At 34.3% G+C, this 22592-nt stretch overlaps 1 protein-coding gene across 1 annotated transcript; it reads left to right on the top strand.

The window, feature by feature from the left end:
• The first annotated feature begins 11715 nt into the window (after nt 1-11715).
• LOC147408852 (squalene synthase 1) lies at nt 11716-21442 on the top strand. Its single transcript, XM_086422817.1, has 14 exons — nt 11716-12015; nt 13636-13678; nt 14532-14621; nt 15592-15667; nt 16870-16939; nt 17375-17518; nt 17633-17737; nt 17938-18084; nt 19209-19284; nt 20577-20665; nt 20766-20857; nt 20944-20989; nt 21072-21147; nt 21220-21442. Exons 1-13 carry the CDS (start codon nt 11821-11823, stop codon nt 21126-21128), a joined length of 1230 nt encoding a protein of 409 aa, XP_086278943.1. The 5' UTR covers nt 11716-11820; the 3' UTR covers nt 21129-21147; nt 21220-21442.
• The last annotated feature ends 1150 nt before the right edge of the window (nt 21443-22592 follow it).

Genomic DNA, 22592 nt, shown 5'->3' with positions numbered 1-22592 from the left:
GTTGCAAGATAGGGTAATATTAGATACCCACTCTGATGTTAGAGCAAAGTAAAATAGGTAAGATTTGACGGATCTGACTTTCAAAAATCAAGGTGAAATCCCAAGAGTCTTGGAACGAGAAGAGGAATAATTCTTATTCGATTGTGACTCCATAGAACATAGGATCTTCCATGATCGAGTCTTGAATTGAAATGAACCAAATAAGAAGCACCCATTATGGGATAAATCCCATAAAAAAGAGAGAGATTGAGAACACAATGGTTCTTCTCCTTTATTTCTTCCTAGACATAAGAAAGAGGTCACCTAACAATCTTTTTTCCTACAAATCTAACTTGATCATTGAAAGATTTTTGACAAATACCGCATCAGTGTACAAATCTAACTTGATCGTTGAAAGATTTTTGACAAATACCGCATCAGTGTCACAGGACGATGAAAGGAGTAAGAAATATTTTATCAAGGTTGCATGACAAAATTGATAGAGATAACCCAAAATTACCTCTACATGTGTCTCTTAAGTTGGATCTTAAATCTGAGTGAAAAATAAGCATATAATTAGATCAACTTTTGATTTTGTTTGAGTAATCTTTTGTTTATGAACAAAGTAGTATTTTGAATGAGACTGATTCCCTTTAGACACGGGTAGTCTTTTGTCTGGAAATTAAAGTCCCTAGTGCTGCATATTTCATTTAATATTCCAATAAACTCTTTTTAACTTATTTGATCAAAATGTGTATATTAAGATTTCACATGTCCGATTCTAGATCTAGTGTAATGTACTGCACCAACACCTCTTCAATCATCCCATCAAATAATAATTTAACATTGATTAGGGATCACGAGTAAAATAAAATTGATTTTCAAGTCGACAATGAAAACACTCAGATCCAGTGTAAGAAACACACAAGGTACTGGTCTAGGCCCAATAGTGATTTATAATGCATTTTTGCAGACATGGGGTCACTGAGTCTACAATGGTCCCAGACCATCACATCGTCGTTCCTAACACACTTATAAGACGTGCCCAACCGGTTTGGCCGGTACCCGGTGAGGATGGGCATACTCTCCCATGTGACGGGCGCTTCAACTGACACGCTTTACACCCAGGATCAAAGGGTTGATGTGATGTGACCGACGAACTGATTCGTGCCACTTATTGTTTCTCTGCGATTCCCTGTTCCCTTAGGGAGCCGTACACTATTTACTCAGATCCCAATGTTCAACTCGTACGTGGGATTACGTAGAATTGATGGCTTGAGCTGTTGGGGGGCAAAACCCTTCCCCCTTCTGTTAGTTCCAAAACACCTATCACGTAGTACTGGTACTTGTACCAAATAAAGATTACACATTTTAATGAAAAACACTTTCCTTGCTTAATTTAGTATGTTTGCTTTTAAACCTTACAGAAGGTCCTTTGCTGAAGAGTAATGCTGGGGAAACATTAGGATTTATTGTAATTCTCACATTTCTGATGAGGCGGAGGTGTGCGCATAGTCTTAGATGCTTTTTACTCGTATTTCGAGAAAATACATTTATGACTATCACATCAACGCAATGAAAAAACAAAATCCCCAAAGATTTTCCTTTACTAAAATGAATTACCCCATTGGCACTCTAACACCCAAATCCAAAAGATGTTTTTGCTTTTTATTTTTTTTGTGTGCGTGTGTGTCTCTTCATCTTCCACGGAACTCTTAAATTTAAAATCTAATTTCAATGATAAAATTATATATATTGAAATTTGATAGAAATTTATCCTTTACAATCTGGATTATTTTTTTGGATGGTACAAGATGAGTCCAAGGACCCTTTGTAAAGGTGGAATCCAAACTAATTTAGTAAGGTTAGTCCGAGTGCATTTTAATTGCATGTGCTCATTAGTGGTCAGGTGAAAAAAGTGACGCGACCAACCTGAGCGAGTTGTTTGTTGTCATTCTTAAATCCTAGAGTATTGATGGAAACATATTAATGAGCCATCAATCCATATGTGTCTAAAGATTTATAATTGGCATTGGATGGACTCAATCCAATCAAACAATTAACAACATAGATTAAAAAAATTGGGAACCAACTATACCTCAATTCAAAATATATTTGGCTTATTATGGAACACCCATGTTTTAGCTGATTTGATAGGTAAAACCTTAAAAAATTTGTTTGGTAGGTATCTCTCGAACATTACAAAACAATTTTTGTAAGTACCTAGCGAACATAATTTCTCTTGTGAATCCCTTTGTTTTGTGTGTTGGTTTCAAATCTTGGTTAACAGGATCGGTAGCATAATAACAAAAATCGGATTTGATTATTATTCGATGAGGGGTTAATTCAATAATTTCAGATAAATTCAAGAAAATTTTCAACAAATAAAGGGGGAAATTTTCGAAAACTATAAAAATGATATTTTAAAACATGTGCAATTTTCATATACATTACAATTTAAATCTAGGTAAAAAAATGTGTCATAGCAATACAATACATTTTCTTTTATAAGAGCTAAAAGCTTAAGTATGACCATATGAATGATTCGTTTCAATGATTTGAATCATGGACGACTTGAGTATATGCATTTTGAGAGGTATGGGGCATTAAGAAAGAAATGCGAGGACCATTAAGACAAATATATACATATTATGAGATGAGGGGACATTAAGAAAAGAAAATGTAGGGGCGAGCGAAATTTAAATTTGAAAAAAGATGACAAGCACTAATTACGCAAGGTTTTTACTGACTTGTTTGATAAGATATAGCCTCAAATGTTGGTGCCTATATAAATTTTATAGATAAAGATACTTTAACCATGATGTAGAATATATTGTTATTGAATTTCTAAAGGAAATGAATGAGAAAAAATAGACAAAGAGAAGAATTGTCATACCCTAATCAACTCATCCAGATTTGACCAAAGTGACTTGGCTTGACCAAATTCACCCAATTTCACCAATCTAGTTCAAGTTTACCAAATTGGGTTCATACTCAACCCAATTTTGATTCCAATCCTATGTGTTTAATTTCATTTGATTTTAAATGATTTATAAGTCCAGTTATTTTCATTTCAACCTTAGGAAATTCCGATTTTTTTTCATTTCTATTATATTTTGCAAATTTCTATTTTTTGTTTAAATTTTATTTTTATTATTTATGGTATAATTCAAAGTGCTATTAGTGTCATAATCTTTAGTATTATAATGAGAAAAGGTTGAGTTGAAGTGCTTCGACATAAAAAAATTGAGAGGTCATAAATGCGCCCATTTTTATATTTAAATTTAACATAATCAAGGTCATTCCGGACAAAACACCCAAGAAAATTGCAACTACATGTTTGTTTACTTTTCAAAATTACATAAATATCAATTTTATCGTGTAATCTTCAAAACACCTTTAAATCAATATTATAATTACAAAAATCAAAAACTAAAACTTTTGATAAATGTGCATTTGCGCATGTTCTATTTGAGTTATAATAAATTTTATGTTATGGGTTGGGTTTAATTGACAAACTCTCAATAAAAAATCCACACAAATCGTTTAGACCATCCGATCTCACTTAATAGATGACAATCCTAAGGTAGAAATCTATTCAAGCACCACGTGCACAATTACCCCTGAAAACTTATAAGATGTTACCAACTCCTCTCCAATGTTGCAAATATCTGTTTGTGCTCTATTTATTAAAATTAGAGGTGCAACTTGATTCGGATTGAGGTCAAATTGGATTTGAACCAACATAGATTGGTTCTACTAAATAAGAATCAGAACCGAATCAAATTCCATTAGAATCAAACCAACCTAGACCGAATTAAAGTCAGTTTATTTCAATTCGATTTTATGGGTTGCCAATATTCTATAAATTAATTTATAAATAACATTTTTTTTATGAAAAATCAATTGTATAATAAATATAAAATTTCATAAAATAAATCATTAATATATCTATAAAAAATCATTAAATTTATCCATAAAAAATCATTAATCTATGTCCTAACTATTAAAATAATTTATAATAATTATTATATACATATACTTATTTATTTCACAAGAGTTTGATTCTATACAAACTTGATCCGAGAATCGAATCAAATTGGTCGGTTCTCCATTTCCGTAATCTGGAATCCAACCACAACTTATTCTAAGCCAAATCAAACCAAAGCAAACCAAACCACTCCGAAGCTATCGGTTTGGTTTAGTTATCGATTTGAACCTGACCAAAGTTGCGCCCTTAATTAAAACCCCCCAAAGCTCTTCTTCACAGAAACCCAGTTCACCATCTGCTTCACTGACCTCCATCTTCGTCTTCATCTCTCCCCAACGCTCTATCTCAAGCGAAGCTCCCAAGCTGAAGTTTGGTGCTCAAGTTGAAGAGGTCGTGCACCTTGCGAGAAATCTGATGGGCTATACACTCGTTGTCGTTGGTGAGTGGAGAAACCAAAACAACGGATAGGGAAAGGGAGAGGGCTAGGGTTACAGAAGAGAAGAGGAGAGCAAAGAGAACAAAATCAGATTTGGGTTTTTGATTTTTTTCGTTTGGGATATCGAGGAGGTGTTTGCGAATAATTGAAAATATTAAATGAATTAATTTTGCACATGATATTTACATATTCTATATCGTCGGATCTCGTTAGATCTTCTTATATCTAACGGTTGTAACGATTTTTCTGGATCTTGGTTTCAAAATTTGGTAGGGAAATGATATGGATTGATTAGAAAAATTAATTTTTAGTATTACTTATTTATCTTCTATTGTGAAAAATCTGAACAAATCTTGTTCCTCTATTAAATTATGAATAATGCTGAAGTGATTTCAGGCTAGAACCTTGTATCTCACTTTTTGACGTGAAAGTGAATGGGAATCATAGATGTTTTCATTCAGATATGAGTGAAAAGCATCTATGATTCCTATCCATTGTTTCGTCAAGAGGTGCGATATGAGAGTCCAGTTTGAGGTCACTCCAACACGACTCTTAAATTATTCCTACAGTGATCTCATGTTTTTAAACTTGGGAGAGTCTGGCAAGTCAATGGACCAAATAGTGAAGCATAAGAATTAAGGATTGAGAGTAAGCCTATGAGCATGTCTTTCTAAATGAACACTAAATAAATGTAACAATGGATATTAGTAAAAAAGCAACATTTAAAAATTTATGTGGAAAGATAATTTTTATTTTTATTTTTTAAACTTTGTTATATAAGATAAGAATACCTTACATTATTTAATAAAAGGAATGGAAGATGGGGGCCTAAAGATGAAAATAAAGATAAAAATTAAACATCTTAAATTATTTGACGCGGTGTACATAATATCCACAAGGCGCCACACCTATGAAGTGAGGCATAAATGGTGGGAAGCACCAGCCTTTTTCCCAAAATGCAGTTCGGTAATTTTTAGCAATATCTTGCTTGATTTCATAGCTTTTGTATCCTAGCAACGAAGCATCGTTTGTTGTATGTAAGTTTGGAGTTATATTTTGAAGATCTTTAATGTTGCCTATCATGTCAATACTAGAACTGAAATATTGTCATGTGATTTTATAGTTTTTCATGACACAAAAAGGTTAAGCATCCTATTTCTAGATTCCATATAAACCCTAATAGATTTCAAGACTTATGGAGCTCTTGTCGCATCCACTAATAGAATATAAGATTATCTGAGATTATGGCAATAGTAAAGGTAGAGGTAAAATCTCGGATGTTGTTGATTCTTCGAGATTTACTTCTAACAATCAATCTTCATTGTTCTTGATGCGCACAAATGATCAAAAATCATATAAAAATAATAATCAGAGAGAAAAAAAAAAAAAGAGAGAGAGGGAAAAAAAAAGATTTGTTCACAGGATTTGTCCCAAAATCGGACTACGTTTCCGGACTCTGAATAGCCATTCTCTTATTCTTGAAGTCATTACAAAATCTCTCCCTTGAGATTTACCAAAAACCTCCTCCCTTTTACATGGTAGCCCCCCTTTATATATAGAAAGATCAAACTAAACCCTAATAGAATGAGTCAATTTCTCCCCAATCAAGGAATTTTCCCTCCAATATTCAAATCTAGTATTCTCCTAAAATAGAAATTCTTTAGTAGACTTTCTATTTTTGGATAAGTTTACATTTTTAACTAAATAAAATAAAATTCAAAATATACCATGTGATCAACATTTGTCTTATTTATGCTACGTGTCTTGTACCACTTTTTACCTACACAATAAATATATCCATTTACTTGCCTTATTGGAATAGTGACAAAGTCGGGGAAAGATTGGAATCTAATAAATGTACAATGTTTTTAGATTGTTTCTCAATGTTGTCAATTGGTATGTTATATTTAACATTGGACAAATTGTGATCAAATCAATGTACAATGTTTCCACTTGATTTCACCAACCAGTTTCGAGTTGACCACATTGGGTCCATACTCAACCAAATTTTGATTTCAGTCTTATATGTATAGTTCTTTTCAATTTTAAATAATTTAGATATTCAGTTAGTTTCATTTTAACCTTGACAAGTCTCTATTTTATTTAATTTCTAATTTATTAAGCAAATTTCTATTTTTGTTTAAATTTTATTTTTATTATCTATGTTATAATTCAAAGTGCTATAAGTGACCTAATCTTTAGTATTATTATAACGAGAAAAGGCGGAGTTGAAATGGCTCGACACCAAAATTTGAGAGGTCATAAATGACTCCACTTTTATATTTAAACAAGACATAATCAATGTCATTCTGGTCAAAAACCAATAAAATTGCAATCACAAGTTTGTTTACTTTTCAAATTTACGTAAAATACTACTGATAATCTGCATCCCACAGTAGTAAGTAAAACATTCACAATGTACAAATTTTACAGCAGAAAGCAATACATAGAAAACTAAAAATTTAATATCACTAGTAAATTAAAGAAACCATTTTCAGGAGAAAAAGATAGGCTTTGGGCGCCTTATTCTTGCCAAAGAAGTAGAAATCACATTTAACATGACACATGTAGTAATAATGTAGTGAGTTTTTTTTTCTTGGTGGGGTTAATGGTTAACAATTGACATTTAGTATAAGAAGGGATTTAAGGGGATTGAACCTAAGACCTTGGGAACAAGCTCCACAAGGTCTTACAACTTTTGAAACCATGCAATCAGGAATGAAAAGAAAATCAGAAATACAAAAAGTAATGTACTAAAACAATCAGAGTAAATTATGTACTTGGAAAAGGGATAAGAAGATAAAAACAACAACAACAAAAAAAACCCAAAAAATTGAGAAACACTGACCAAATCAGATAATGAAATTATATTTTCCCAGAGGAGAGACTGAAACAGGTTTGCTTGGCATTGATAAATTATAGGTCTTTAGAATCAAATGGCATACAATTTTCATAATCAATAAAGCCATACTAAAGGACCAGAAGGAATGAAGGAACAAAAAAGCAAACAAGAGCTAAGACACAAGTGCGGACTGTGGACTGTACCCTTATTAACATGAATGCTAATAAGTTGCAGGATCAGAATTCACGAGTTAAATTTCAAACCTGTGCTTCTTCTCTAACAAGCAGCTTTGTCCTATTGGATCAATCAAGTCATTTATCACCTAAATAAGAAACGAAATAAGCATTTTATGTTAGATGATTCACTGAAAGAATGACATAATTTTTTTTTTTACATTGTTAAAAATTGATATTCAAAAACCAAAGAATATACATAGACTAAAAGCACCAAAGAATGCTCGTTAATTACATCTTTAAGAGTAACTAGGAAAAGAAAGCATAAATAAACAAATTAAAGATTCGCGGACATGAAGTATCACTAGATACATTGAAAAAATGTATATTTATACTGACCTCATAAATTTCAAGATATGACACACAGAGCAAGAACTCTCCCTGTAGTTCGCAAGGAGATTGGCAACCGTGCAAAAAACTAATTCGGGGATAAGTCAAAAGAGGATACAATTTTTTGAAGCCTTGAACTTTGGAATAGAGTCAAGTAACAATAGTATAGATCAAGAAAAACACTTCCATGGTATAAGGAGATTAACATCATACAGAAATTGATCAAATTAATACATATAAGTTAAGGAAATGAATTGTGAAAGCACGACTAAAAATAAATAAACCTAATAACTACCCAAATGAATAGTTAAACTAAGAAAATTTCAGAAACCCCATACCCATAACACCAAACAAATCTATAGTGGGGCTTAGACCTATGGCTCAGTTGGTTTGACACATTGCAAAGCAACTTCAAGGTTATGGGTTAACGCAAATATTCATAGGATAGAGGCTTCATATTCATCGAAATTCCTTAACAGCATCGGCAAAAATGATCCCTGCAATGTAAACAAGTAAAGTTTGCATTCGGCAGCTTTTCAATACAATCAACTCTGTTTAGTCAATAAAAGCATTCAACTAGGAATACCATCAACTTAAATATAAAAAAAACCAAAAGAAACGAAAACTAAAATCCATTTTGGTTGGCAACTAAGCTTTGATCAAGACTTGGGAGATCATGAGTATATGATGCAATACCAATGACGCTCTCCAGTGCAGCATGGACAACAGGTCGAGCGGTTACATTTTACAGTGACTTAGGAAGTTGTGAAAGGTCCTAACACTCGATCTGTAGAACAAAAGTAGAAATAGCTTACAAATGGATGTGCACCAAAAGAGAAAAATGGCAATGTCATTAGTTGTCGCCACCTAGAAATTGCTTTTGATCTACCTCCTCACTTGACAACTTTTTTATATATTATATATTATAGGCAAACCATTGTCCGATTCTTGTTATTCAATTCGGGGAACTGTGCAGAGATGGCGAAGTATCTATAGTCCAGAGAAGTCTGGAACTATACAAGGTACAGAGACACCGGTCTCAACCATAAAGATTTTATTTAGTATTTCTTAGGTTCGATGAAGGGAAGCCTAAAAGGAGACTTCAACCGGCATTTTAGTAATGAATGCTGATTGCCACAGATATATTCAGCTAGAATTTAAAGGTTGTGAGAAATAAATATGTCACATGGTTTTGGGTACAAATAGGGGCCAAAAATATTGACTACATGGAAAAACTGCAAAACCATTTCAAAAATGAAAAAATAAAAACCCTTTTATTAATCCACTAGATTTGGATCATAAATCCCAGAAAAAAGTTAGAAATACCTATTTAGAAAAATTATTCTGTCGTGTTTTGTTCATGACAGAATGAGAAGTTCAAGGTTACCCTGGTAAGATGGAAAGAGGAGGGTGTCTAAAGATCAGTTTAGAGCAAAATGAAGGCCAAATACGATAAGTAACTTTTGTAATGCCATTGCTTGTACTTGTACTCGTACTCGTAGGAATCCAATGTTGATGCCAACTTATTGGCTATAGATGGGGAAATTACACTTTCCAAGAGGAGAGACTGAAACGGGTTTGCTTGGCATTGATATAGTATGTCTTTAGAATCAATTGGCATATGGTTTTCACAAAACAATGAAGCAAACAAGAACTAAGATACAAGTGCAGACTGTACCCTTATTAACATGCATGCTAATAAGTTTCAGGATCAGAATTCACAAGTTAAGTTTCAAAACTATGCATCTTCTCTAACAGGCAGCTTTTGTCATGTTGGTGGATCAAGCAAGTTGTCTATCACCTAATTAAGAAACAGAATAAACATCTTATGTTAGACAAGTTTCACTGAAAGAATGATATAAATTCCGCTAGCCAAGTAAGAAATTTCCTTCATGAGTGTATATACATGGGGGCAGTTCATGGGACAATAATTGTGACAAAATTTATACTATTGATTTTTGTCTTATATGACTTAGAAGTTTTGAAATGGGCTGATTTTTGATGAGTGAATAGTGTTTTAGTGATTCAACAGTGATTTTGAAATCTCGGCAGATTGGAGTTCAAAATGAAGAAGATGCCAATTTGAAGACAAAACTTAAAGTCAACGTTGGACTCACTCTAAGGAAGATCTTCTCATCCTAACCATTGGTTGGACTGTCACATTGGACGCTCAAATTTTCCTATTTTGGAACAAAGACCGTAACCTCAGGGTCTAGCCAGGCAAGTTGAAAGTGAAACCAACACCTTAGACAAATTTAGTCAGACTTAAAATGGGTTGGATTTTATCTAAAATCCAAGTGATCCGAATCCGATTTTTTTTGCGGATATGGTTTCTTTAAGCATATCCAAATAAAAATATGAGTTGATGTCCCTTGACTCGAGTTGGATACGGACCCATCCCTATATTCACCTATATTTGAATGATATATTATTTTGTATATTGTATGTTATATTTTTATATTTTTTCGTCTATTATTTATCAACAAATGAGCATTATGTTTAGTGGTCAAAACTTTTTTTCAAAAGGTGTTAGGCCTTGGTTTCAAATCAAATTTAAGTCATATTTTTTAATAAATTACTTTGTAATGATTTGACATTATTCAATCCGAATTAATTAATTTGATCAGATAAGATGCAGATATAGGTTTAATGAAAGTAAAAAAATCAGACATGATTTAAGATAGTTGGATCTAGGCTCGAAATATATGAATATGAATAGACACATATCCGACCAAATCTCGACCCTTTTATGCCCTAAAATTTAGGCCACGTTTTCCATTATGCAATCCTATCCGATTAGTGGGAACTGGAAGACATTGAAGGAGCTGTTGACTGTTGGGCTTGCATGGGCCCACCTGAGATAACCAACGGTAGAGATTCCACAGAGAAACTGATGGCTAAAACATCTGTACTTATCTCAAGAAACTTATATTTCATCATTTCATCTCAACCCCTCCATTAGATACCAAGTGTCCAACGCGTTGGACCTAATAGAAGTCCATTTGACTGGACTTAAACGCATTCCGTAACCAGTTGATAGCAACATATCTACCTCCTCCATGAATCAGATGTCAAACATGTCGTGGTAAGGTTCAAACCGTTTAGATCCTCGATATCTTCACGAAGAAATCGTGAGGAATTTTCAACTCTTTTGTTATTTATTAGGCCAATAATTTCATGAATCGCGACAAAAAAAAAAAAAGATGGGACCATAACAGGTTTGGTCCAAAATGGAGTGAGTAGGTAGCGTCTTCGCCATACACCACAAATGAGAAACTTTTTGCTGCTGATAATATACAGCAAATATCATTTCTCAAGCTAAAGCTCCACCACGTATACGAACATAGGTGGGATCCACACATTTTAAAATGATTGTTTTTCATTTATTAAATCACTGAACTCACGTTCGCATCTATTTTGCTCTTGGGTGGCTACAACAAACTTTTCCCGTATAATGCAGTAGAAAAATGGAAGAAAAATAATAACTTGCCTCCATTATTGATCATTCAATGTTATATACCATTGACTTTCCTCGAGATTTTTATTTTCGTTATCTGAATCTCTGTCTTGGCCTTTCTGTATTAGATTAGATTTCATCACGTTTGGGAAATCAAATCACGTGGTTTCCATTGTTTACGAGTTAGTAGATAACTTTCGAATCAGGTATAGTGTGGAAACAGTATCTACGGGGTACACTTTGATTGGAGTTTAAAATACATTGGGCTCCTAATCAAGCCGTTTTCAAAATTGCACATTTACGATGTATTTAACCTTCAACCAAAGTGTGCCACGTAGATACCGTATATTACTATAGGAGCGGGATAATGTACTCTATCTCAACTCAAAACTTTATTTATTTATTTACCTATTTGAGAAAGGCAGCCTTGTTAGACCAACTGGCCAACTGACCAAGAGAGAGTAGCAGTGTCACCTACCCCTCCCTCCCTCTATATCTCTTTCTCGCTCGCTGTTAGAAAGATCTGTTTAGGGGTGACGAGAGAGGGAAATAATGGGAAGTTTAGGAGCGATTCTAAAGCATCCAGACGATTTCTACCCGCTTTTGAAATTGAAGTTCGCAGCAAGGCATGCGGAGAAGCAGATTCCACCAGAGCCTCATTGGGCCTTTTGTTATACGATGCTTCATAAGGTCTCGCGTAGTTTTGCCCTCGTTATTCAACAACTTGGTCCAGATCTTCGCAACGCTGTAAGCTAACTCTCTCTCTCACTCATCATTTGTTAATTATTGCCTGATTTTGTTGAAAGATTAAAATGAATCGTAATTAAAGGATCGGTTATGGATTTCAGATCTTCTTTAATTATTATTTGCTCTAGAGCTTATTTATAGAGTTTCGAAGATCAAATAAATGGATAGCTAGATTTGTTGGAGGTATTCGTGTTGTTTGTTAGGGTGCATGTTTAATTTTACCTCTTTTTTTGGCGTAAATTTGGGTGCAAACGTGTGAATTGTTGGAAAGTTTTAGTATAGGGTTATAAATTGATGTTAAATCTCGGTAAAAAAATTGGAGAAAATTGTGAGATATGTGGATCGTGGAATTGGAGATCTGGTGTGAGGAAGATTATCTATGCATGTATGATCAGGATCGGTTTATGTATAGTTGATGTCTTAACTTTCAGGGCTCATGAAAGAAAAGAAAAAAAGTTGGAAAAAACATCAACTTTGCCCTAAGGTTTGAGAAAGAAAATATATTATTCTCTCTCTTGTTTGAAAAAGTACTCCACAAGAGTCAAGATATAAGCAGAAAGAGAAAATTTCCTAATTTCATTTTTAATCAGGTGTCTGTCCGGATCATGTGTAGCATCTTATCAACTTAGGTGGTCCATAAGTCCTCTTTTTTATTAGTGTGTCCATAGGCCGTGTTTGAGGAGCTAGGAGTTCCGACCAAGCAAAGGATTTGCCTAACTGACATTTAAGTGGAGCTTTGACCACATTACCAAACATGTTTCAGTTCAATGCATGGGGACACTATGGTCATATACTAAAGAATCATGTGTTCGTTGATAAAAATTCAAGGTTAATGGTGCAGGTATAAGAAAGTTGGTACATTATCACAGCTTTAGGTCTTCTGGTTTTGGTCTGGGGGGAACAATGAAATGTGGAAGGAGTGCAATTAGTAAGATGAGATTTCCAATTAAAATATCCTCACCCCCCCCCCCCCCCCTCTTTCCCACTAGGCACATTTTTGAATGGTGTTCCAAAAGCAATTGGTTAATAATTTTTTTTTCAAAGTACATACTAGAAGGTGGCATGTGCAAAGGCACATGTATCAAAAGGGCTTATTTGTAATTCAAAACTTGAGTAAAGGAAGATTACATTGTGAAGATGATACTTTTGTAATTTTGAACACTAAGCAATGGGTTGCAATTTTTTTCTTGTTTTTATTTTATTTTATATATATATATATATATACTAAAATGACCCTGATGATATTAAATTTAAATATAAAAGTGGGGGAATTTATGGCCCCTCAAATTTTGGTCTCGAACCACTACTACTCCGCCTTCTCTCATTTTTAATAGTAGAGGTTTGGGATTATCTTACTCCTGCAAATCAGTTTGCTGATAAAACACGAAGCAACTTGTTTGTTAGTATGCCTTTTGATTAACAATTGTGTACTTGTTTTGACTCTTCATCACAATCAAAAGTAGGATATACATGTGTGCATTGACTACTTTAGAGTATTGTAATTATTTGTTTAAGCATATGCATGTATTTTCTTGTTTCTAGTTCATTACCCTCTTGAATTAGGTCCAAGTTTTATATTCTCATAGTTGTGCTGTTTGATTTATTCTTTCCTTTGTGCAGGTGTGCATTTTCTATTTGGTTCTCAGAGCCCTTGATACCGTTGGTTTGTCCCTATTATCTTTGCCTTTTGTTTTGCACGTGATCTCATAAAAAGCTTTCTGATTGATACATTTTTTTTTCCAGTGCGTGATTTTCTTTCTGAAATCATTTCCACCTTTTTTCATCAGTTACATGATATTGTATGTAACACTTTTTTTTTTCTTTTAAAATAAATAAATAAATCAAGATGTTCTAGGTTTTGTTAATCACCCTTATACAGTCTCATAGTTTTTTTTAATTTTAAAATGCATAAGTGTAGTAAGTTGGAGATTTCTACCATCTAGCTTGAGTAATCTCTTCCTTCTATTAGATCTTAGTACACTTTCTAAGATTCATTGCAGCCTACAGGAGCAATCCTCAAATAATGCCTCGTATCTCTGTTGGTTTTTTAGTTACATCAGGAAACATGTTTTGGTCAAGCAATTGGAGTCAGCATTTTTGGTTGATGAACTTGGTTTTCATTGTGAAGAACCTCCTTCAAATTGATGGTCTTGATTTTCAATTGTAGTAATCTGCCTTATGCTAGACTTCTCAACTTCTTGGAACTATGCCCAAGTTTATATCATGTTCCTACTAATAAACCGACAGTATGCTTATATTTGTTATGTTTGAATGATAGATTTATGCTTATAATTTTCTCTTTTCAAGCTCTTACTTCTGAATTACTAATTAAAAGAAAAAAGAAAAAAACAACAACTCCTCACCTTTAAATTAGTAGAAAAAGAAAATAATTTGTTCCAACAGGTCTTGTACCATGGTTAGTGATGGTTGGCTTTGAGCCATACGGATTCAACATTTCTTGTTTCATTTATTTCTTATTTTCCTTCTCATCTAACTCCCGTGTTGTTATTTCTCAGAGGATGATACAAGCATAGCTAATGATATAAAAGTACCCATTCTGAAAGCTTTTCATCGCCACATATATGATCGTAATTGGCATTTCTCATGTAAGCATTCTGGAAATCTAACACCCAAGTATTTCTTCTGGACATTATTCTTTTTTGTAGTTTTCCTGAACCATTCATTGCATTATTTTACACTTTATCTGTTTTTTCTGTCAAATATGAAAATAGGTGGACTCTTATGCACATGAACTACCAATTTTCTGTACATAGATACCCAATTACCCTCACATATTGCATGTGCACACCAGAATCCATGCTCCCTTGGGTTGCTGCCAAACTGAAAGCAAGGTCACAGCAACCTATGTGTCACTTAATGGAGCTCACTAAGAAGCTACTATTTATTCATTTCGGTGTGGGGAAATTCTACGTTTTAATGTTGAAATCCAACATGTGGGTGTGGATTGAGAGGTTTCGTGGCTAGTAGTTTTAAGCAAATGAAGAACAGCACAATCCATCTTTTCCAAATTGAACTGGATAACTTAAGGTTTGTATTCTTTAAATGAGGAATATAGGGTGCCTGTTGGATAGACCATAAAGGATGGCCTATATGCAGATGGGGCAAAAGAAGCTGCAACATTGTTCATTGGGTTGCTCCAAGGATATCGAAGGTCAAAAATCAAGCCATCAAGTTATCCTAGTCATCAGAAGTGTCGCTTAGCTAAGTGGCAAGATGTGGAAAGTTGTTCCCACATCCTAAATTCAGACCCTCTTGAACCCATACTTCTTCACCTATTAAAAAAAAAAAAAGAAGTTATCCTAGTTATCTGACTTGTCACATTCATTTGGGTGTTGAGAAAAAAGGGTAATTGTTAAGAAAATGAAAACGACTAATAAATTTGGTTTTATCTATAAAAAACAAAAACAAAAAGAAGCTACCTGGAAGATCTCCCTGGTGAGGCACATTGTGGTAGTCACATGCTTTACTTTTCAGTCTTTATTCACATCTACAAAAAGGCTGTTTCAGTTCTGACTAAGCATGTTTGCTAATCCTATTGATTTCTTTTGTATTAAGGTGGTACGAAGCACTACAAAGTTCTCATGGACCAGTTTCATGATGTCTCAACTGCATTTTTAGAGCTTGGAAGAGGGTATTTATCCCAGCACTTTTTTCTGATATAATTGACTGAAGGAAATTTATTATCCATTCTATTATTATTATTATAAGTAAAGATACATTGTGGTTCAAGCACTCGAGATATAAAAAACTTTATTATTGAAGGAGAAACTGTAGAACTTGAAGCCCGTCACCTGTACAATTGTTCCAACACTAAATACATATCAACTTGAGCATGAGAGCAACTTCTGACCCTTTTAGCTTACAAGTCCAAAGAAAATTTCCATCTGCTATAGAACCGAAATAGAAACAAATAAAAGTAGAAAATAGGGTACACTGCATGACCTTTCTGTGTTTCTTCTGACTGTCTCATTGCCAGTTACAGCAGTTTGAATCACAGGGAATTGTCAGCATTATTTTATATTTTTGTATTCACTAGTTGATGGGGATCCTGTATTTCCTCAATTATTATGTTTCTCCTAGCAAGTTTAACTTAGTGCTGCAGATGAATTGCCATACTTTGTCTTTAACTTTGGATCAGTTTTCTGAACTTTTTGGCTATCCATTTTCAACGATTTCATACCAACAGGCTTTGATAGCATTTTTCACTATGGCACTCCTCGTCAATTGGTGCCATAAATGCAACACCTTGTGCTTGCTTACACCCATGTTTGGTGAATATGAGCTTCAGTTGACTTTAATATATTTGTTTTAAAGTATAATTTTATTCAAAGAAACAGGAGGATGACATGACATCCCCTAAGTACAAAAACAGACTAAATAAGATAGCAACAACAAACAACAAAAGCAGAAACAAGCTGACTAGGATATAAACAGAACACATCAAATCCCATTTGAAGACAATCCTCAAGGAAAGCACCCCTTGTAATCTTTGCTTGGTTTACACCAACAAAAAAGCAGCCCCAGTATTCTAGGATGACATCATGAGTTGTGTTTTTTTTTTTTCCTTTCCTTGAATGACCATTCTATCTCTCTCCTTCCAAAGACCCCAGCTATTGCAAAGGGAACTATGGACCAAAGAAATCTTTCTGTTAAAAAACACATTGAAACTTCACCCATTGGTTATCAAAAAAATAGATAGGTAGCAGGCTTTTGTTTTTCGCTGTGCTCACTTTAACATGATCAGTATGCATACTTTATTAATAATTTTTTTTGATAAGTATGCAAGCAGGCTTTTGTTTTAATTTTAATATTTTCTTTAAAAATTATTTGCAGTTATCAGGAGGCAATTGAAGATATAACCAAAAGAATGGGTGCAGGAATGGCGAAATTTATATTGAAAGAGGTTTGTAATGCTTATTTACTGCAATTTAAATATTTTGAACTAAAGGGTACACATATTACAAAAGTTTTTCAGCTTTTGGCTTTGGTGGATAAGGTCGGGTTAGGTGGATTCATTAACAAGCACACACAAAATTACAGCCTTGGATATTTGCACTCCTAGCAATCCCTTCACTAATGTATGTGAAGGAGATCACATGCATACGTCCAACACACTTGCAATTCACTGGACTACTTGATAATTGTTGAAGCAATTAAGATTCATCAGTTACTAACTGTTTGAAGCTTGCCGAGTCTTATCCAGCTCATGTCACTCTCTGTTGTAAAACTGCATCTGTGACAGTTACAAAGCTTAAGTCATCCTGAAAGTTATGGCATAAAGACAAGTTGTATTGCATTTCAAGTGTATCACTTATTACTTTCTCCTTTTTTTCTGTAGGTAGAAACAGTTGATGAGTATGATGAGTATTGCCACTATGTAGCAGGACTTGTTGGATTAGGGTTGTCCAAGCTTTTCCATGCCTCCAAGTTGGAAGATTTGCCTCCAGATTCTCTCTCCAATTCAATGGGCCTATTTCTTCAGGTGGTCCTTTTTGACATTTATGGATCCAAGTAACTTATTTTATGGTTCAAATCAATCTGTCTATTTGCTGATCTAAGTATCACATACTATATCTTTGTATCTATCGAATTGCAGAAAATAAATATTATTCGAGACTATTTGGAGGATATAAATGAGATACCAAAGTCACGTATGTTCTGGCCTCGACAAGTCTGGAGTAAATATGTTGACAAGCTTGAGGTGATCTTATATATTATGCTTGAGATTTAACTCTTTTAGATTACCATTTTTTGTTTCATATGGATCCAAAATCATTGATTTTTATTCAAAATTTTCATTTTGCACACGCAAGTTCAATACCTAAAGTTGAAATTTGAGCCTTACAATATTAAGGAATGTATTTGGCTTATTTGGTTTGGTTTGGTTTGTGTGTACTTCAGGACTTGAAATACGAACAAAACTCTGTCAAAGCAGTGCAATGCTTGAATGACATGGTCACCAATGCATTACTACATGCGGAAGATTGTCTGAAGTACATGTCTAATTTGCGAGATCCTGCTATATTCCGATTTTGTGCTATTCCTCAGGTGTGAAAATTTCCAAACTGAACTGTTCAATATGTCTCTTACCCCTCTTAACTGTTGTCCAAAGCCAGAACTAGAACTAACAAGCATCCTACACTATTTCGTTGCAGATTTTTTTGCTTTATTTTGCTTATCTGTCTTGCTATTCTGTCCCCTGATTAAATATGGTCCCATTTGTGGTGAATTCTTTTGGAATTTGGAGCATTCCAAAAACTTGGAGATCCAACTACAAAGAGACAAGTAGTCTGATACAACATTGGGTACCCGAGAAATCTTGAGTTGAATCACCGCCCTTTCTTTGACTCTTGCCCTTTCTTTATCTGGGAGATGATCCCAAACGAACAGGTGTGGAAGCTATAATTGTAAACCACAATCGAATCTATGGAAGCATTGGTTTATACATTCCTCTTAGTCTCGACTCTAGGAATAATTTTTTTCGCTATCTTTTTTCGAGAACCACCTAAAGTTCCGACTAAAAGGCCAAACAAGAGATCCAATAACACCTATACTGATGATGGCATAAACCATGCCATGATACCCGAATCTGGCAAATCTAATCAAAGAACAAGAAAAAAATATGCAGTAGCTGTACACTGTTCTAAGAGCAGTTACTTGAGGGTGAAAGTATACTTTGGGAACAATAATAAAGTCAACCTAGGGAATTTGAATTTTATTTATTTATTTATTTATTTTTGAGGGAATTTGAAAGATTTTCATAGTCTGCTACTACCAAATATGCTATCATTTAATCGGTAAGTCTTTTGGGATGTGCTAATTCAACTTTTTCTTTAGTTTACAGAAAGGTAATCTATTTAAAGAAAAATGCTAAACTGACTTCCTACAACACTGCCCCTACCACTGCACTGACGTGGTGGTGTGCACAGAACTATAGATGCTTTTCCTAGTTGTATTAATCATCATCTTTCATCAATTCCAAGTTTTGAATTTGAATTTAAATGTGTGATTATGAAAAAGGATTAATAAAGGTTTTGCATTTGGGTCAAACACCACTTTCAATAAGATATCATGATTTCATGTGTGATTAATCATGTGTCATTATTGATGTGTTCGAGAATATTCTTAGATTGAAATTTTCCTTTGAACTGATATTGTTTCATTTGTACCAGATCATGGCAATTGGAACAATGGCTTTATGCTACAATAACATTGAAGTCTTTAGAGGAGTAGTGAAAATGAGGCGTGGTAAGAGAACTGTCTTCTATTAGCTATTGAAATTGGAGGCATTAGGGTCAGAATTCTTTAGTATTTAAAAGTTGGTCATTCTGTTTAATTTGATTTCTTGTTAACAATTTTAAAAGTTGGTCATACTGTCAACAATTTTTTATCTGGTTCCAATGCTCACTGTATTTAGCCTATTAATCTCCTTGTAAAATTCTTGACAATAGCCCATTAGCCTATTATCATCACTAGGTTGCTTTCTTGGAAGCAACGTAAAAACTTCAACCAAAAGGTCAAAAGTTCAAGTGATGCTACCATCTGCACCAACAAAAAATCTCCATGTAAAATTATTAACAACAGTGGATCAGAATCCAAAATCTTTATCCAAAGAAAGATGTTGGAATTTGTGGCCTAAAATTGCAGAGTATTTCATAATCAATGTCAATTGACTGACTGTTACCTAGAAGCCTTTTTAACCATGATGACACTAGGGACACACTTCTCAACACCAAATGTCACTCCTAGATATTGGTGGACAAACATTAAGTGTAATACACTCAAAATATGACGTGTGCTAGTTCATAATGGAAATGCCTCTTCGAGTCATTGGTTATCATTTTAGTGCACCTAAAAATAGCAAACTTTGCATGCATGAAACTTATCTTAAAAGTGTTAAAACACTCATTTCTATTTCATGATGAATACCCACACTCAGGATCAGGGGCGGATTTAGAGTGGGGGCACTTGCCCCCACAAGAATTTTCAAAGTCTATGGATTAGTGAGCTATTGCGACAGATTTTAGCGGCGGATAAAAAAATCTGCTACTATTGCCCCCGCAATTTTTTTTCCCAGTCTTAGTTGCCCCCACAACTATTTTTTTCACTCTTAGTTGTCCCCACAAAAAAATTTCTACTCTTGATTGCCCCCACATGGGCAAAATCCTGGCTCTGCCCCTGCTCAGGATTCCTCCTATTTTTGTTCATGGATACCTAGACCTGGATATCAGAATTCATGAAAAAAAACGATCTCTTTTTCTTTCTTTTTTTCTTTGATCAGTTGGGGTTTTTATTATTTTTCCAAGAGAAATGTATGCAAGGTAAATGATGTTTGTGCACGCTATCTTTTAAGTGTTTTTTTTAAAGTTGTTATTGCATGATGTAGTAGTTCCTGGTTGTTGATTATTTTTTAGCCTCACTTAAGAAAAACATTATTATAACTTTCTGTTTCGCAATTGATATTACTGGGATGTTGAAATGATTGTGATGATCTCATATGAGTTGTTTTTAATTTCTTTTCTGTTTTGGCATTTTTCTAGGTCTTACTGCTAAAGTTATTGACCGAACAAAATCAATGGCAGACGTGTATGGTGCTTTCTTTGATTTTTCTTGTATGCTGAAGTCTAAGGTATGATGTCTTAGTATTTTAATTTTGTTAGTCCATACATTGTACTATTGTAATTTTGTCAAATTCCGAGAACCGCAAATTGGCTTTATTAATAATGCAGGTTGAGAATAATGATCCCAATGCCACAAAAACGCTGAGTCGAATAGAAGCAATACAGAAGGTTTGCAGGGACTCTGGTTTGCTGGACCAAAGGTTTGTTGCTATTTCTAGTGTCCCTCGGTGAATGATGCGATTTCTGTTTGTAACTTTGCATGACAAAGGCCTTCTGGTATTTGCAGGAGATCTTACATAGTTGTGAGCCAGCCAAAGTACAATTCAGCTCTGGTAAATAAATCCCCCATTTTATTTATCTCCCTGACACTATTAACAAAGAATATCTGCTGATTTTAAAGTAATTTCAATGCAGATCGTAACCTTCTTCATTCTGCTAGCAGTCATAATCGCATTTCTCTCCACCAAGTGATCTGTGGAATCAGATCAGTGTGAGTGTTGCTACCTGACCTTTCACTTGTTTGCTTTAATCGGGAACTAAATTTGTCCATTTCTTTGTTCAGGGCTGGTTTTCCTGTCAGCATGGACGAGTGTGCCGCACGTTTGCAAGTCTATTTAACGAAATGTTTGTTTCACGACTGTATTATTATGCATCTATTTGTAGCAGAAAAAATAATAAATCTTCTTGTATGGAATATATGTCCCTCAGTACTGTTCCTTTGGCTTGAAGCTGCCTAGTAAAAGCTTACCTGGTGCCATACTTCAGAAGGGCCAACGGTTAATTTATTTTGAGGTGTATTGTTGTGTTAGTTTATCATCTATGGTATTTGATATCTCAGTTCACTCCTGTTACTGATTATGTCTACTCATAACTCATCCAACAATGGGTGATTTAGATACTGCGTTGGACACTGAGTTGGACTGTACACTGCGTTCAACACTGAGTCGGACGATTTTAACTTAGAAAACAAATCTATGGTTATCTGTGCATTGTCACGTCATCTCAGTGTTGAACGTGGTGTCCAATGCAAGCAGTGAAGCATGACTTTTTAGACTCTTTATGTTTTTAAAATGTTGACTTACGCCGTTAAATGTCCATCATTGACATCTAGGCAAAATCCGTTTGTTTTTTTCTCCTCCACATGGGTATTGTTATGGGTGATTTAGAGATACTCTTTATGTTTTTAAACAGTTGACATACGCCCCTAAATGTCTATCTTTGACATCTAGGTAAAAAGTAAAAAATCCTTGCTTCTTTTCTCTCCAATATCAGTCATTTTCAATGTGTCGGAGGAATATTTTTCACCCAACATTTAAACTAGAAGAACATGGGATTTTAGGGAAGTATATAATGCTTCGGATTTTTTTTATTGGAAAGAAAAAAATCAAGGAGTTTCTACTAGAGGTTCAAGGGTGTGAAGATGGCAAAGTTTGGGGAGAAAAATCTGAGGGTCTCTGGCTAGAGAGTTAAAAACAAGGGCATTTCGGTTTTCTTTTGTTAGTCTTCCAGAGTAGACTGGGGTCAAAAATGAGGGAATCTCAAATATTCAACAAAACGTGGAGGGGGTAGATATCTCTGTGCCTCACCCTACATATTGGAGGGACATTCTATAAGAATGGAAAAAAAAAAAAAAAAAAACTACATATTTGTAAGACAACTCATTGACAATGATGTTAATTACCATTAATGGAAAAGCAAGCGAATAAGACCAATTAGAACCAAGTACTAATGCTCTAAAAAGCCATTCTTTGGTCGATAAGCCTCAAATTGGGTCATATCAACCTTGCTTTACATTCATCCATTCATCGTTCATTCCATGACTTTGAAAGTAACGGGCACATCAATTACGCCATGACAAGTCTTCCAGTGATTACTTGCCAGCAGCATGGTTTCAAAACTCGGTTTGCCGTCTTTTCTAGTCCATAAATCCTTCAC

This window comes from Akebia trifoliata, chromosome 2 (assembly GCF_017979445.1).
Source record: "Akebia trifoliata isolate Shusen 1 chromosome 2, ASM1797944v1, whole genome shotgun sequence".
NCBI classification, from domain to species: domain Eukaryota; kingdom Viridiplantae; phylum Streptophyta; class Magnoliopsida; order Ranunculales; family Lardizabalaceae; genus Akebia; species Akebia trifoliata.
Note: the sequence above shows the minus strand (reverse complement) of the source record. Positions and strands in the feature narration are given on the sequence as shown.